Source organism: Hypanus sabinus, chromosome 9, assembly GCF_030144855.1.
Source record: "Hypanus sabinus isolate sHypSab1 chromosome 9, sHypSab1.hap1, whole genome shotgun sequence".
NCBI lineage: Eukaryota > Metazoa > Chordata > Chondrichthyes > Myliobatiformes > Dasyatidae > Hypanus > Hypanus sabinus.
The window spans coordinates 22,921,891-22,939,875 of record NC_082714.1 but is presented as its reverse complement, the minus strand read 5'-3'; the positions used below and the strand labels follow the sequence as shown (position 1 = coordinate 22,939,875).

The 17,985-nt window shown below is 38.6% G+C and overlaps 1 protein-coding gene across 1 annotated transcript in view; it reads left to right on the top strand.

Annotated features, from left to right (window-relative positions):
• Window positions 1-17,985, top strand: part of rhbdl1 (rhomboid, veinlet-like 1 (Drosophila)) — a 303,125-nt gene that overhangs the window by 216,535 nt on the left and 68,605 nt on the right. The window contains exons 4-5 of the mRNA XM_059978638.1: window positions 10,657-10,881; window positions 15,686-15,834. Of these exons, the coding sequence (XP_059834621.1) occupies window positions 10,657-10,881; window positions 15,686-15,834 (374 nt within the window). The remainder of the gene's footprint in view (window positions 1-10,656; window positions 10,882-15,685; window positions 15,835-17,985) is intronic.

Sequence of the window (17,985 nt, the reverse complement as noted above, 5' to 3'; positions counted from 1 at the left end):
TTGATATCTGCCTTTGTTGAGAGGTGAATATATGTGTTTTCCAGGGTCATATCACAGGCTCCAAAACATAAAACTAATTGAAAGAAAAATCATGGAGCCAGGTAACTCATGTATGTTCTTAGTTTTACATTTAGCGAGGCGTGCAGATATGACAAAGTGGCATGATGATGCATATAACCCAAAATGAATTTTGTAAACAACAAAGAATGCTTAACCAAATTATATACATTATTACTGAAATATTTAACAACACAACACAGATATCTGTTGTTAGTGAGCCATTCTATACTGCGTGCTTTTGTACTGCTGCACCTCCTCTTGTGATCTTCACTCAACAAATCAATGATAATTTGGAGTTCAGCTTCCAAGCATGTGCATAGGTAAGCATCATGTGGTTTATAGATCACTGAGTTAAGTTAAGGTGACCTCAGTTCTGGAATAGAGTTGAAATAGGTTGAATAGTTGCAGGGTCCTAGGGATCTGTAATATTGATTTTATTGTGACTTTCAGCTGTTGTTTTAGGGCAGGTATTTGGAGGTAGCAGAACAGATTGGGTGGTGTTCAATCCAATGCCTTTGATACCTGTCAGGATCTGGGTGATGTGGATGTACTTGTTGTTCCTAGCCTGGACAATGATATAACGTGACATGTGCCGTTGCCAGAAATGAAAATTGTTGCCGTGTTTTTCAGATTAAACTGAATAATTACAGTACTTTGCTCCAAGCGTCTTGTCAGAGTAGAATTCCATTGTCGTTAGTTTTCCTCGCTCCCTCCTTGCCAATTATACTTTGCCAAAGGATGATATCTTTTCTGACTTCCACCTTGAAGTCATCTTGGAGGGTCAGTGTGAGAAGTGAGTGAATGGTCACAGTATTTATTTTATTTAGAGGTACAGCACAGTAACATACCCTTCTGTCCCAATGAGCCTGTACTGCCCAATTACACCCAAAGAATCTACCAATCCATATGTCTTTGGAAGGTGGGAGGAAACCTGAGCTTCCAGAGAAACCCAGGCGATATCAAGGAGAACGTACAAAGTCCCTACAGCGGCAGGAATTGAACCCAGGTTGTTGGCCCTGTAAAGTGTTACACTAACCGCTATGCTACCATGCTGCCCATGTACAAGAAGTACTTGAACTTGAGTACAAGTACCCATAAGTCACTTTCCTAGCTTCTAGGGTTTGATGCATGTAGTGATAACTAGAGAATTAATTGGAGGGTCATGAGAACTTCACATCCTACAGGGGAAGTCTCTAAGATGCCAAACTGACTCAGTTTTGATGACAAAGTTCACTCCATGAAAATGATGTTCATCTCCCCATTTGCCCTTCTGGAAGAACATGTACTTCGAACTTCATTCTTTGAATTGGTCATTTCCTGCCATTGTTTCTCACTCCGAGCAGTAATGTCAATGTGTCCCAGGCTGTGGTAGTACAGCATTCAGGTTTGCTTCTTTTGGGACTATCCATGAGGGTCCATATGTGCAGGTCCTGAACTTTATATTGAGGAGCGAAAACTGCCTGTGCACCTTTTAACATGGGATGCCTGCTGCACACCAGCTGGCATGGACTTAACAGAGCGCAGTCTAAATTCAGTGGCAAGGTGAGGGGTTCAAAATGATCAGAGACAAGCTGACTTTTTCATGGTCATTAACATAGAGACATGTGAACAGATGCAAATGCACATGTGTCTGTCAGTGAACTTATGTCACACACACACACACACACACACACACACACACACACACTGCGCCGCCCCCCCCCCCCCCACCCCCAGCAACAGATGCCCTTTGCTCTCTCCTGTTGTCTTGCTTCCACTCCATCTGCCCTCTTTGTAGCTGTTTGCCTGGAGGCTGGAGAGAGCTGGACTATGCACATCCATATTCATGTCATTCTACAGAAGTGGAGTAGTGGGCATCCTAACATGCTGCATCTCTGCGTATTATACTGCGCTGCGGCAGACAAGAAGGGTCTACAACGGACAGTCAAAACTGCCCAATGCATCACTGGCACCAGCCTACCTGCCATCAAGGACAAGTATACAGAAAGGTGCCAGAAAATGGCCGGTAACATCATGAAGAATCCTGCTCATGAACTGTTTGTCCCCGCTGCCATCGGGGAGGAGGCTATCAACATCCACACCAGGACCACCAAACTCAAGAACATTTACTTTCCCTATGTAATAAGGCTGGTCAACACCTCCACGCGTGCCATCACCACTACTTTATCATTTCCTGTCAGCCACCATATGTACAGACACCCATTTGTCTAGCATGACTTTATGGACATCTATGTATATAAACTAACTTATGTATTTATGTTTATTATGCTTTTTATTATTGTGTTCTTTATCTTATTAGGTTTTTATGCAATAATTATTTCATTCTCCTTTACACTTGTGTACTGGAAATGGCATTAAACAATCTTGAATTGAGTTACAGACAATTTCTTATCAGATTGCTGGATTACTTTTCCTATAAATTAGAATCAATATTAGTTTTGTTTTAAATAAAAATAACCACGAAGGCAGAACACCCACATGATTTTGGCTCTATTATTGGAATCAATTTAGGTTCAATTGTCAGAAGATTAGATCATAGAAAATAGTGGAATTAGGTATTTAAAATTGGCATACTTGGTTTGGAACAATATTGTGCCATTTATGGACCTCTTAGCTTTCAGTTGGAAACTTAAATCTTGACTTTGAGATAGGATTTCTGTTAGTGCTAGAAGCAAGTGAAACAAGCAAAACTCATCTCCAGCAGGGTTTTCAGTGAGTGGTCTGGAAGAACAACTAATTTTCACCAGCACCCACATTAAAATCTAAATCCTGCAGGAAATCTGAAATAAAATCCAAAAAATGCTAGAAACACTCAACGGATCATTAGCTCTGAGGAATGAAGAAAAAATAATGTTTTGGGTCTGGGAGCCTTAATCAAAACTGGCAAAGTTAGTTTTCACTAATAAAGTGTGGAAGAGCTGAGTAAAACAAAGCAAATATCTCTGACAAGAAGAAATCAACTGACAATATAGCTATAGGAATAGTAGCTTGAATCAGATTAAACTTCTTTGTTTGCGTAGAGTGCATATAATAGCAAGGCTATGGGGCATTGCCAGCCAGACCAGAGTAAAAGAAAAATTGAGCCAAACTGAACTAGGTAGTTCTGCCTTGCTGCTTGTAACAGAATGTTTACATTTTCTCTTTCCACAATTCCTGCATAGCCTGCTGAGTATTTCCAGCATTTTCTGTTTTATTTCACTAATTCTGCTTCTCTGAAACTGTTTTTAAGGGCCAACACATGAATTGCATTCCTCTAATGAGCTCTGTCACCTCCTGTGACCCCGGGTAGACCCTCACACATATGCCTGGACAGTTTTGTCTCTGGCAGTCAGGATTACAGTCATTCTCATACCAGTATGTTCAGGATCATTCCAGATTACTGCCATTTCTGACAATTCACATTCTGTTGCTAATTTCTACTTTCACCTAAACACTCTGCCTACTTTTGCTTCAAAATGTAGAACAGATTTGAAGATCTGATGGAATTGTAGACTTCTTTTTGCATGTGCATACATGCCCATGGTCTTTTCCTCACCCTCCTTAGCTCTTGATCAGTCTTATTCCTAAATTTTTGTCCTTTTTTGTCCCTCTGTGCACTGTTTTCCCCATCTTCTTTAGAATCCTCTCCAATTCTTCTTCCTGCATTCCCTAACAACTCCTTCTCTCTTGTAACCTCCTCCTTCCTCCCCATCTCTTTTCTCTTCACAGTTTGACTTCTCCCCTCGCAAGTTCTTTCCATATCCTTATTCGCTGTTCAGTCCTGACACAGTCACACCCTTTTCACTGTGTAGAATTCTTCTATCTGGAAGCCTTGAGTTGGACATGAGCTGGGATTAGTCCTGGGCTACTGATGTGGCTATTGGTTTAGAACAGGCATGGGCAAACTACGGCCCGTTAAGCTTTTTAATCTGGCCGGCAGAATAAAAATAAGTTTCTTCGTTGTGTTATGTAAAAAATGCATTTGAAAATATTTTTTTCAATAAGCCTTACATGTTACATGTCATTTCTGTTAAGTGATGGACATGAGTAGTGCTCAGGTGCACGTACGTTCTCAAAATAAAAAATGCGCTCCAGATCAAATAACGCGCTCCGCATACCGGCGCGCTGTCAGTGTTCTGTCTTTGTGCTGGTCGTTGTTGAGTTTTGGCACAGGGGACAATTGAATAAGAAGGAGCAGGACAAGGAGACCTGCATCTCCTACCGTTTTTGAAATAAAGACAGTCAGGAGGAGAATGATGATGATAATATCTTGAAGGATAACAGAATTTTCAGTGCTTTAAAATAATAACTGTTACTATTAAAAAAAGCTGTATTTTATTCATTTAATTTTCAGTGTTTTGAAAGTCATTTCAATAAATAGCTAAATACCATGGGACTTCAAAGACAGATATTTTGTTGTAATGCATTTGTTCATTTTCAATTGAAATTAAAGCACATGTTTTCTACATATCCCATGATATTTTATTTTCTCTTATGAGGTGTAGTACCAAAACACTCCGTCCATCTCCTCCTGGTCCGGCTCCCCTGTCAAATTTTAGAACCCTTTGTGGCCCACAAGTCAAAAAGTTTGCCCACCCCTGGTTTAGAAGATCAAGCCAGAAAGGGAGAACATTACTGGTTGAGGCAGAGTGCCTATTGCAGACACTCTTGATCATCTGCTAGAAATGCTTTTGGATAACCTTTGGCCAGTTGTTGTCTGATGTTGGCAGTAGTGGTCCCCTGGTGCTCGGTGGACTGGTTCATGGATCTTAGTGTACTGTTTCACTAGTGTACTAGTGTCCCAGCCAGTGGAAGTGGATTCATCCTATACCAGTAGTATCACCTCAGATGCCAGACAGCTTCAGAATCCTTGTACTTCTCTTTATGGCAATGGTATGCCATGATGGGATGTAGGACTGTGGCATTTGGGTGGTGAGCAAAAACAGAAGCTCGGGGCACAGGGCATTTTCTCCCCTTACAAAGAGAAAGCTTGAAGAAAGAAGAAACAGAATAAGGGTCTCAGGAGAGACAGTTAAAGTTAGCAGCAGCTTGAAGCAAATGCGAATTCATGGGTTAAATCATCCAATCATTTTACCTGTTAACTTTCTATTGTGCAGGCAGGATTAAAATGCCTCAGCTCTTTTTCTGTTTCTCTTGCAAGGTTTTTTTCTATTAGGTTTGTGATAACAACCTGGTGCAGTTGGGTCTGCCCCAAGCAAACAGAATAGGTTTATCAAAACTAAACATTGGGAATTGCTACAATGATTTACAACAAAATGTTTTTGTAATTAGTTGAACTCTGTAGATTTAAATTCACTGTCTAGTCATGTTTATCTACGACTCTTCCAGTATAGAGTGATGGCAGTTTCTATCTGGGAATACTGACATGGGCAGCTTTATTTTAAGTAAACAAGAAAACAATGCCTTCAGGGCCATACAATATTTACATCTACAATTCACCCATCTACCTGCATTTTATACTTCATAAAATGCCTGCCAACACTGTTCTTCCAGAATAACATAACTAATTCAAGATTCAACAGAGGTTAACAGGCGTGGAGGTGCTGTGCAGGAACCTTTTTACCATGTTCTGAAGAGAAAGTTTGAAATCAAATATGGTTCTGTTGGGAACAGAAAATAATATGTACCATGACTGTAAGCAGGGCGAAGTCACCCTGTTTTGTTATTATTCATGGTCTCTTGTTTTTCCCAAGGTGAAAGAATTGGGAAAGGATATTGGTAAAAATACTTTTGAAGAAACAGAAACTACAGATGATTGAATCTGGAGCAAGAAACTGGACAAATTCTCTTCTATGTTTAATAATTTTATATCAACTATTAATGTGCATCACAACTATTATAGACTGAATTGAATACAAAGAGCAATCTCTGAGTCAGATCTGAGCATATTACCTGAAGCTTGCTGTTTTCCATTGTTTTATGTAATAGGGCTTCAGACTCCATTAACTGTGTGACACGCTTCTGTATTTATGAGAGCTCGATATTTACCAATATTGTAAAGACTGAAGAATGTTGTGCAGGTGTACATCAATTATCATGCTAGAGTTAATTTAAGTGTATCGGTTCAGAGCATATGTTCCAGTTGATTTCCATAGTTACAGCTGCAGAGCCAAGTGTTGTTGCCATGGAAATGAAGGCAAGCTAATTAGAACGTGCATTGATAAGCCATACACTGAATGAGCTTGGTGATTGCTCACCCCCACCCCCTGCTGGATTCATCATATCCATGTGAACCTGCTCATTATTTCCTTCCTCCTCTCCACTCAAAAAGAAATCAGATGGATTTACATTTGTCTTTCAGAACTCATTTTGGTTTAGAAAGCATTGCACAAAGGGAAGTTGTACATGCTTTCTAGATTATGTCTTGTGCACGTGAAATATTTAAATCACAGGCTATGTGCTGAGGAACATGACTCAACATTTAAAGAGGACAATAAATAGGGAGCATTTGTGCCACATTGAAAGGATGACACTCTGACTTGAAGGGTCTGCAAACACAATACTGTATCTATCCATTACATCAGTATGTCAAGATTGATTGAAATTAGCACAAATTGAGATTGAAAAAAGGAACTTACATTTTTCATGCATTTACTGCCCAAAGCATTTATTCATTAATTAAACACTTCTGAAAGATAATTAGTGTTGTAATGAATGCAACAGTTTTCGCATAAGCTAATAGTCCAACATTAATCTGTTTTAGTGATGGGGCTGAAGATAAATATTGGCATGGAAGAACTCTCATCCTTTACTTTAAAGGAGTCCAATTAGACTTTTAAAGTATTACTTGGAGGGCAGGTGGGTCATTGAAGCAACAACTCCGTTGAAAGACGGTCTCTGAAAGTCCAGCATTTCGCCAGTTTGTATTGGATTGCCAACCTTGATTGTGTACTCAAGCTTCTGCTATAATTATTTGATATGCAAGAAACAGAGGCTTCCTCCTTTGAAATGTAAAGTAACAAGGTTAAGATCCTATTCAGGATCATGAACTATGAGGGATAAGTGTAATGAAATATATCCTTAAAAATTCAGATTTTGATCAGAACGATTTGAGTCTAAAAGACTTAATATGTATGGTCTCTGTACAGGGCTATCCCATTCAGATGCTAATTACAGAAGACAGAGCTACCAACAGATTAAATTGCTCACCCTGTGTGCAGGATACTAATACGTTTAGGTTAACTACGAGTATACAGTGCTAAGAAAGAAATTTAAAATTATAAGAAAATTAAGCCTAGGAATTAATTTATACTTCACCCAAAAGACATTGTACAAACAAATGTCAAGCTAACAAAGCAACCACCAATTTTGCATGCACCCTGGGTGAGAAACCTGGTTGTTAATAAGGATCTTTATGTGAGACGTTCATGTTCTCCCATTGTTTTTCTGAAGTGCAATGCTCAAAATCTGTTTACAGCAAGATTCTAGACAACACCGTTCAGAGTTACAACAGGAGCTGCTTTATTACGGAAAATAAAAAGCTGTTACTATTGCTGAAGGCTCAAACCAAGTGTTACTTGAAGGGTTAGACACATCTTATTTACAGCAGGAGGCAGACTGTCACATAACTTCCAAACGAACTTCAAGCAGACTGATCCAAACTGGGATCCCAGTCACTACATGACTAAGTAGTTTCCACAGGTTTTGCTACAAAACTAAATGGCCAGATCAAATCCTGTGGTTTCATATTCATCAGATCAGAAATTAATGGAAAAATAGAGAAATACATCAGAAAAGGGGACTCATGGTAGGAAAATACTGAGAGCTTTCTGTGAGCATCTGCATATCTCAAGAGTCATTTGATACAACCATTTGTTCCTTCTGAATGTGAGTGCAAAAGTTGCATTCATCTCCATTTTGCTGATAGGGATCTCTTGACATTTGAATGTATTAGATAATAGCAATATATTGTATGTGATATACTTAACAGAGGTAGTCTGCACGAAACTCAAGACAAGGTTTCTGAGAGTAAGGGTGATCATACATTGATAATGAGAGCAGTGTAGGCACTTGTGTAATTTATTAGCAAACCTCAAAGAGCAAATAAACACAAATGACTGTACCACTCTCAAAGTCAAATTAAGGTTAATCTCAGTCTACGTACCTTGCACACAAGATGTTTTGATGGCCACCTTTGCATTTCAGAAGTCATGGAAAGCTTTTTTAGCAATGTGGGCAACCTTCAATTTTTGCTGAATGGGATATGTGGACTCACATCTAGAAAGAACAGGACTCCCAATAGTGCAAAAATTCACCAAGGATACTTAGTCCTTTTTACAAACATCTGACCTGGCAAATTCCTCCCATTAAGGGTCTTTGCAGAAAGAGGCTACCACACTATCCAATACTTCAGAAGCCACCCACCATCTCCAAAGGGACACTTACATTCATGTGTTGCAATGCTACCTAGTTGCAGAAAGTGTGTTAGTTGTACTGTGGTGTGACCCATCACAGACTACTTCCTCATGTCAGCACTGATGGAAGAGTACTACTGACTGGATATATTAAATCTTCAACACCTCCTGCTCCTGAACCAGTGCAGTGCCATACAAGATAGCCTGCTAGAGCTAAATTGAAACTAGCACTAAAATTTTAACAAATCTTTTGGACTTCTTTTTTAGAGCTTTTAGAAAAATGTTCAGGACATTAATAATATTTTAATGCCAAAAAGGAATGGATGAAATTCTAGGCTTATAACTTACATCTTTCAGAAATAACTTCTTGAAGCAAAATTCAAATCCCAGCATGGCATTATTGGCACTTTAATGTGCAAATTGGTATCTGTGGAAACTTTCCAGCTCAACTCCTTGCCAACAACTGCTGATAGGTGATACGAGCTGCTGCAGGAAACCTCATGAAGAAGGGTCTTGGCCCAAAACATCAACTGTTTGTTAATTTCATTGGTTGCTACCTGACCTGCTGAGTTCCTACAGCATTTTTGTGTGTTTTGCTTTGGATATGTAGCACTTGCAGAACTTTTTCTGGTTATAGTTGATGATCATGAATAATTAATAATTTCAGTGTTGTAAGGAGAGCTGCATTGTGGCACTCTGGAAGCTTGTGTTTGTTATTCTGATATTCTAATGAACTACAGCTAAAGGGAGCAGGAATCCACGGATACCTACGTGAAATATGGAGGTATTATGCCTTTGGTTTCTTCCAAGACCTTAGAATCAAATATAGATGCTGTAGGAAATGCTAAAAATATGAAAAGAAACTTTTTGCACTCAACAGACTATCCGGCAACTTAATTTGGCTAGTTTCAGTCATGAATCAGTGACCAAGGTATTGCCACCATTATTCAGAGGTTATTTGTACTGTCCATGAGTACAGTCAGCCCTCCTTATCCGCGGGAATTGGTTCTGGGACCCCCCCCCCCCACCCTGTGGATACGAAAAAACACAGATGCTCAAGTCCTTTATTTAACCTGTCTCAGTGCGGGTGGACTTTAGGACCTGGGGGAGCTCAGACCCGCTGCCCGCGGCTGCTGCTGTTTCTGTTCCGTTGACGGAAAACAATCATGATTGAAAATAAAGTGGAAATAATTAGGCGATCGGAAAGAGGTGAAACACCGTCAGTCATTGGAAAAGCGTTAGGGTACAGTCAGTTAACAATAGGAACAATTTTAAAGGATAAAGTGAGAATAATGGAGCATGTGAAAAGCCCTGCCCCAGAAAAGGAGGGCTGACTGTAAATTAACCTAACGCATACCAAAGATTTCTGGATCCCAGTACAAAAAAATTGTGAAGTTTTATCAGCAGTATGTCATTACATTCAGAATGATTTCCTCTGCATTTTTTCTGGATCATTGGGAAATTACATTTCTTCAAATATTACCAAATTGGTAGAAATTTATTATTTGCAAAATTAGTCATGCTATTAAGAGCTCGATTAATATTTCATATAGTTTATATTAACACATGAGTCTTTACTCAATTTGGAGTAGGTATGAGGAAAACATTGACTTTTAGAGTAAGGGATGTGACTGGAATTGGGCAATTTTGATTAGCACTTTAATTTCTTGAAACTATCATGAAACAATACCTTTTGCCTGCTTGTTGATTTTAATATATTTGGCACTGTGGAAAATTCAATGATTTATTTAAAGTTATTTCAGACCAGTCTAGAAAAATCCCACTGAGAAAGCATTTGCTGTATTGGTTTGGAGTATATGAGTGTCAGTCCAAGTGTGGGGCCTGGAAGATGAGATTTAAAAAAAATCCAACACATGCAAATGACTCTGATTGGTGGAGCATGCACAGATCAGTCAAGTGTGTGTGTGTGTCTGTGTAAGAGAGAGAGTATATACGTATGCATGTTGTACCCATATTGATTTGGAATGCTCCCTTGGATTGTTCCTTGGTGTTCATGTAACTGTATCAGGCTGCACATGTTTGCTTCTGTCTGATATTTGTGTTCGTCTGTTGTGTGGATTAACTCTGACTTGTGTATCTGTGTCAAGCTGGTAAGTGTATGCTTGCGTCACTTTGATGTGTGCATGAGTGCCTGCACGTCAGTCTGGTGCCGATTTTTCTGATGTTTCTTTGTGATTTTGTGTTCGCTATTTTCACAGGCCCCCTTCATCTCTTGTTGCAGATGAGCAGCAAGCGCTCAAGCAGTTTCCGAAGAGCGATATCCAATGGACACAGGAACCTGCCACGTGAATTCTTGCTCGATGAACCCGGACTAACTTTCTACAAGCGTTTGGTGAGGCACGTAGCGTATGAGATCCTGCCGTGTGAAGTGGATAGGCGCTGGTACTACAGCCAGTATCGAGGCTGCCCACCACCTCTCTTCATGACAGTCCTCACTATCATTCAGGTGAATATCAGGTTGAGTACAGATCTGACAAAACATTGTTTCTGTCTCTGTTCACACACCCTTTTTAAGTTAAAAATTCAAAGTAAATTTATTATCAGAGTATGTATATGTCATTATATTTTACCTGGAGATTCATTTTCTTGTGGGCATTCACAGTAGAACAAAAGACAATACAATCAATGAAAAACTACACACAAAGAAGAGCAAGCAATCAATCTGCAAAAGTAGACAAATTGTGCAAATAAAAAATATAAAATAAGTAAATAAGAAGTACTGAGAGCATGAGCCATAGGGTCCTTGAAAGTGAGTGAATAAATTGTGGAATCAGTTCAGATTTGAGGTGAGCATGAGCTTGATAGTTGAAGGGTAATAACTTTTTCTGAACGTGGTGGTGTGGGATTTGCGGCTCCTGTACCTCCTTCCCGATGGTAGTAACGAGAAGAGAGCATGGGCTGAAAGGTAGAGGTCCTTGATGATGGATGCTGCTTTCTTGGGGCAGCGCTCCTTGTAGATGTGCTCAATGGTGTTAAGAGCTTTTCCTCTGATGGACTGGATTGTGTCCACCACTTTTTGTTGACGTCTTCATCACGGCATTTGTGTTTCTATACCAGGTCGTGATTAAACTCAATATTGATAACAGCAAATAGCAGAATTTAACCCTAAAAGGGCATTTACATAAGTTCCTAAAATCTTGCTATTCTGTTTAAAAAGGTAAAAGAAAAATACCATCAGTGTTCAAAATATAAAATGGATTGGGAATGAAATTAGTTATCTGGGTAGCATGAGGAAATAAGCTGCTGATTCTCTACAAGTCAAGGCCAGTCTCAACCCCTTTATCTTTTGCTATCATTTCACATACAATTCCAAAATCCATATTGAAGCCCGCATTTGTATATGAGTAATCAAGCTATTGATAATCATTTGAAGTCTCTCATGTTCAAGTCATTGTAAAATCCTGGAAGATTCCTCTTCTTCACAGAGAGCATGAGAAAATTTATAACTTGGTTAATAGCTGACAATCTGTCAAGTATGACAGAGTGTTGAAAGCACAGGAATTTCTTTTATACAAGAAGTAGCTACTTACCTTACAGTAACTTTTCCCAGTTCAAATGATCAGATTATTGCAAAGAAATTTGGATGAAGTGTGCATGGGCTAATGCAGATTTAGTGTTTTTGCGGTGGAGGGCAGAAAGGAAATAAGAAAAAATTGGAAGGTGTTATTCCAGATTTTTAGTAATGAAATTTTTATTATTTGTGCAGGATTAACATTACAAAAATATCATGTAAGTTTGAATAATCCTTTTACTTTACATATTTGGAAATATTTCTGTTTCTTATCTATAAACTGAAATATTGTCCAACTTGACAACTCTGCAAACATTGAATACTGTGTGCACATCAAAGGATAAAGTAATTGAAATATGATTGATGCCAGAATATTCCCTAGTGAACTTATCTCCTAAAGATCATCATGAAGTGTTTCAAGACGCTCGTCATGAGGCACATCAAGACCCTGCTGCCCCCCCTCACTGGACCACCTGCAGATTGTGTACCGTCCCATCCACTCAACAGATGACGCCATTGCCACCACCCTCCACCTGGCCCTAACCCACCTGGACAAAAAAGACACATACATTCAGATGCTGTTCATAGACTTCAATTCAGCATTGAACACAATCATCCCTCAGAAACTGATTGGAAAGCTGAGCCTACTGGGCCTGAACACCTCCCTCTGCAACTGGATCCTAGACTTCCTGACTGGGAGACCTCAGTCAGTTCGGATCGGAAGCAGCATCTCCAACACCATCACACTGAGCACGGGGGCCCCTCAGGGCTGTGTACTCAGTCCACTGCTGTTCACTCTGCTCACCCACGACTGTGCAGCACACACAGCTTGAACCACACCATCAAGTTTGTTGATGACATGACAGTGGTGGGTCTCATCAGCAAGAACAATGAGTCAGCTTACAGAGAGGAGGTGCAGCGGCTAACCGACTGGTGCAGAGCCAACAACCTGTCTCTTAATGTGAACAAAACAAAAGAGATGGTTGTTGACTTCAGGAGGGCACAGAGCATCCATTCCCCACTGAACATCGACGGCTCTTCGGTTAGAGATTGTTAAGACCACCAAATTTCCTGGAGTTCACCTGGCGGAGAATCTCACCTGGTCCCTTAACACCAGCTTCATAGCAAAGAAAGCCCAGCAGCACCTCTACTTTCTGCGAAGGCTGAGGAAAATCCATCTCCCCCCCCCCCCATCACATTTTACAGGGGTTGTATTGAGAGCATCCTGAGCAGTTGCATCACTGCCTGGTTCGGAAATTGCACCATCTCGGATCGCAAGACCCTGCAGCAGATAGTGAGGTCAGCTGAGAAAATCATCGGGGTCTCTCTTCCCGACATCACGGACATTTACACTACACGCTGCATCCGCAAAGCAAACAGCATTATGAAGGACCCCACACACCCCTCATACAAACTCTTCTCCCTCCTGCCGTCTGGGAAAAGGCTCCGAAGCATTCGGGCTCTCACGACCAGACTATGTAACAGTTTCTAACCCCCAAGCTATCAGACTCTTCAATACCTGAAGCCCGGACTGACACCTTGCCCTATTGTCTTGCTTATTATTTATTGCAATGCCCGCACTGTTTTTGTTCACTTTACGCAGTCCTGTGTAGGTCTGTAGTCTCTCTGTGTTGTTTTTTTACGTAGTTCAGTCTAGTTTTGTACTGTGTCACGTAACACCATGGTCCTGAAAAACGTTGTCTCATTTTTACTATGTACTGTACCAGCAGTTATGGTCGAAATGACAATAAAAGTGACTTGACTTGATTTGACTTGACTTAAATAGGTAGTAAATTCCTCAGGAAAAAATATACCTAAGTATTCCAAATATAATAAATTATAAAATAATAATGAAGAAACTTTTAAAACTGAAATGAAATTTCATCACTTAATCTTGCTTTTATGTTGCAGACTTTATTAAAATCACTCTAAAATGGTAAGAAAAATAACTGTATTTTCTCATTTCTGGTTTAATGACTGAGATTCATTTTAATATTGATATGTTGAGGGAATGGCACTCAAAGAGAGTCCAAGATGCATAACCAAGGATAACATTTATTCAACTTAAATCAGTATTCATTTAGAATGAAAATTCTTTTGCCTACAATCCAGAATGGCTATATTTATTATATGAAATCCTGTTTATACTATATTGAAAACATTATTTTGTTATTAAAATATCAATTAACATGGGAGTTTTCAGTCTACAGGCTATATTAAATCAAGACCTATATATTGGAATTGGAACACAAGAATTGAAATACATTAACAGTTTATTGAAGTTATTTGCTAACTAATTAATTTCTAGTAGATTAGGACCATTTGACATATTTTCCTCATATACTCACTGCTGACTATGAAGAGAGCTGCCCAAAATTTACCTACTTGTGGATTTACCTATTTTTGATACCTCTTTCAGTCCGGCATTCCTCACATACCACAGCTCTGACATTGTTAAGCAGGCTAAACAGAAATACACATCTTAAAAATTCTCATTCAGTGAACAAACACAAATATTACAGAACACTGAAGACTAGAATACATGAATATGATTAAGAAAAATGATGAACCAGCATATTATACATTATCTTTGATTCATTATGTTTAGATACTTTTATCTGAGGATTTATGACCTATGTACAGTCATTTTTGTTTAGACCATGGAATAATTATGGATTATGTTTCCATTATAAACTCACGCATCAACATAGGATGAATTCATAAATATCTGAACATAACAACTCAGTTGATTTAATTATGATGGAAACCTCTTCAAAACAGCACAACATATGAATGGAGATAGATTTACTGACAGCAGCTTTGGTATTTCCTTCTCAATTTGTATGAACATGGAAGTCTCAAGTTTGCATTTGTTTTCGCATTGTCAGTGAAAGTGAATGGCAATAAAATTCTGTAGCAATGTGATAACAGAAAAATGTTGATTTTACAAAGCGTTTGATTGCAACCCCAGAAATTCTCAAAGTACTTTATAACACATAATTTGTTTTGAAGGGGCTTTCAGAAAGATTAATTTGTTTTTGAATGATAGTGCACCGTGTTTAATGGTTCATCTGCCGCATATTGTACAATTGCCTTCATTTTTATTTCCATTGAAAGGAAAGACATGTTCAATGTTGCCCAAAATCAAAATTATCCCTTCTGTTTTGTACATGGCATGTGACAATTAATGCACAACATGCATCAATGAACAATAAATAGGCTCATGTTTGTGTCAGTACAGCTTGAGAAAGGAATTTAGTTAAAGCATTTATTTTACTCTAAGTGTGCCGGTAGTTATTAACTGAGTCCATGAACAGGATTGTTGGGGGTCGGGGGGTTGGACTGTGTAGACTACTTCCTTTCCTTCCTGGCAAAGAAGTAAACATTTAAAAGACATTTGGTGTGTGCTTGCAAAGGAGGGGTTAAGAGGGATATGGGCCAAATGTGACAGGTGGGACTAACTTGCTGGGCATCAAGGTCAACATGGTTGAGTTTATAACTCTGAAAGCTGGAATAGAGCACAAAGGAAAATGCAATACATGAGGTAATTCGGAAAGAATTTTAAAAAGTTAATGAAACTGCAAATTATTTCATTTACTTTTATTTAGATTTACCTTTTATACAGGGGATTTGATTTTTGCCAATTTGTCATATCCCTTTTATGATTTTATAGATATGGGGTTTGATTTATAGAGACCTTCTGAGTTGAGAAAACATGTGAATAATATTTCTTTTCCAGATTATTATATTTATCTGCTATGGGGCCATGCTAAACAAGTGGGTTCTGCAGACCTACCATCCAGACTACATAAAGAGTCCTTTGGTGTATCATCCTGGACATCGAGCTCACGTCTGGAGATTCTTCACCTATATGTTTATGCATGCAGGGTAGGTTGGATAGATTTTGTTCCAAGCTTTTGAGAGAATACCTTCATTATGTTTCTAGCCATATGAATGTATGTTTACAATCAAAAATATTATACAATACACTAAAACACCAGAAAATCTAGGGGAGCCACTAGAAACTAACAAGCAAGAGACTATCTAGATACTAACTTTGAACACTGATATTACTTTAGTGACTGATAGAAGAATGCCCATTTTCATTTTAATTGAAGTTAAGGGAGATAATCTCTATCAATATTGATTTTTTTTTTGAGGAGGTGACTTAAGGTGATTGTTGAAGAACGGTAGAGCCATGGATGTTGTTTACGTGGATTTTAGTAAGTGTTTTGTTGAGGTCCCACAGGAAGGATCATCCAGAAGATTAAGATGCATGGGATTCATGGTGAATTACCCATTTGGATTCAGAATTGCCTTAATAAATTGCCCATGAAAGACAATGGGTATTATGGGACTTATTCTGCCTGGAGGTCCATAACTAGTAGTACTCCACAAAGAATTTCTGCTGTTTATGATATATCATTAAATGGCCTGGAAGAAAATGTAGAAGGGTGGGTTAGTAAATTGTATTCAAAAGCTTAAGAGTCAAAAAAAGAGCTATAACAATTTTACAAGCCCATTCTTATTATTTTAGAAAGAGCGACCCACTTATTTCCCGTTCATTGTTATTTCTCTGTAAATCCATGATTGAATCTGTTTCCACCAGACTATGATGTGGTGCAATTCAAGACTGATAGCTGCATGCAATAGATTTTCTGTGCCTCTCCTTTTGTTTTTTTTTGCCAATCACTAAGTATTTTTGTCTCATTTTTAAATTTTTAAATTTTTAATTTATTTACTGTGTAAACCTGTTGTGATTTTAAAACACGCATCAAATTTCTTCATAATCTTCCTTCTCCAAGGAGAATAATTCATGCTTTTTCTAGGAATCCAAATATCCATCATCCATCGTCTTGCAACCATTCTCATAGATCTTCTTTTGCCATTCACTTGCTTCCATAACTATAATGGCCAGGATTGGTCATCAGCACAACTGTAAATTAACTAATTCAATAAACTTCTATTTTTTTTGGTGCTTTTACTTACATAGTCAGGGTCCCATATAAGATCTTAACAATATTTCAACTGCTTCTGCTGCTTTCAATAATTTATGAATGTTCAAGATTTGCACTTTGTATACTAAATTTTTATCTATATATTCTACCAGAACTGTATCACTGTTTCTCACTGTTTAGTAAATGTCCAAATTTTGTATAATTTACAAATTGTCTGAAGTTCAAGACATTAATCTGTACCAAAAAATCAATTGTTGAGGTACCAATCTCCAAAAACACCATTAAAAACTATCTTCAGTCATCTTTAGTTTTTATCTTATGACCCTAAGTTAATGTTATATCTACACTGTCACACCTCCTTCATTCCCAAACTTCAGAAACAGAATAAAGGTAATATGACAAGTGTCTGTGGAAGCTCATCACCAACCATTGTTGTTACTTCATGAAAATACAAGTTGTCTGTAACAAATTTGTGCTTGCTTCCCTTTGTTGATCCACACTTGTTCAAATGACTATTAATTTTGCATAGGATTGTTGTTTCTGGCTGCTTTCACACTGTCAAGGTTAAACTGACTAGCCTGTGTCAGTCCTGAAGAATGATCTTGACTGAATTGTCAACTGTTTATTCATTTCCACGGATGTTGCTTGACCTACTGAGTCCCTCCAGCATTTTGTGTGTGTAGCCTGCATTTTCTGTGTCAAGACAATAAAATGGGAATGATGTGTGGATTTGGGATATTAGGGACATTTCGGTAACAATGACCATTGCATTAAAGTAGTGGTTACCAACCTTTTTAAGCCCAAGATCCCCTACCTCGGCCTTAGTAAAAGGCAAGATCGACTCCAGATCAGTTACACGCATGCACACCAGGGTAGAAAAAACCGGAACTAAAACCCTGCAGCCCAGAAGTAGAAATAATGTATAAACACCAGAGGTACCCACCCTTTTTTTGCACCACAGACCGGTTTAATATTGACAATATTCTTGTGGACTGGCCGATGGGGGGGGGGTGTTAAACATGACCGGAATACAGCGATACTCGAAGCAGGTTCCTTATGTTCAGTCTATTCCGCAATTTAG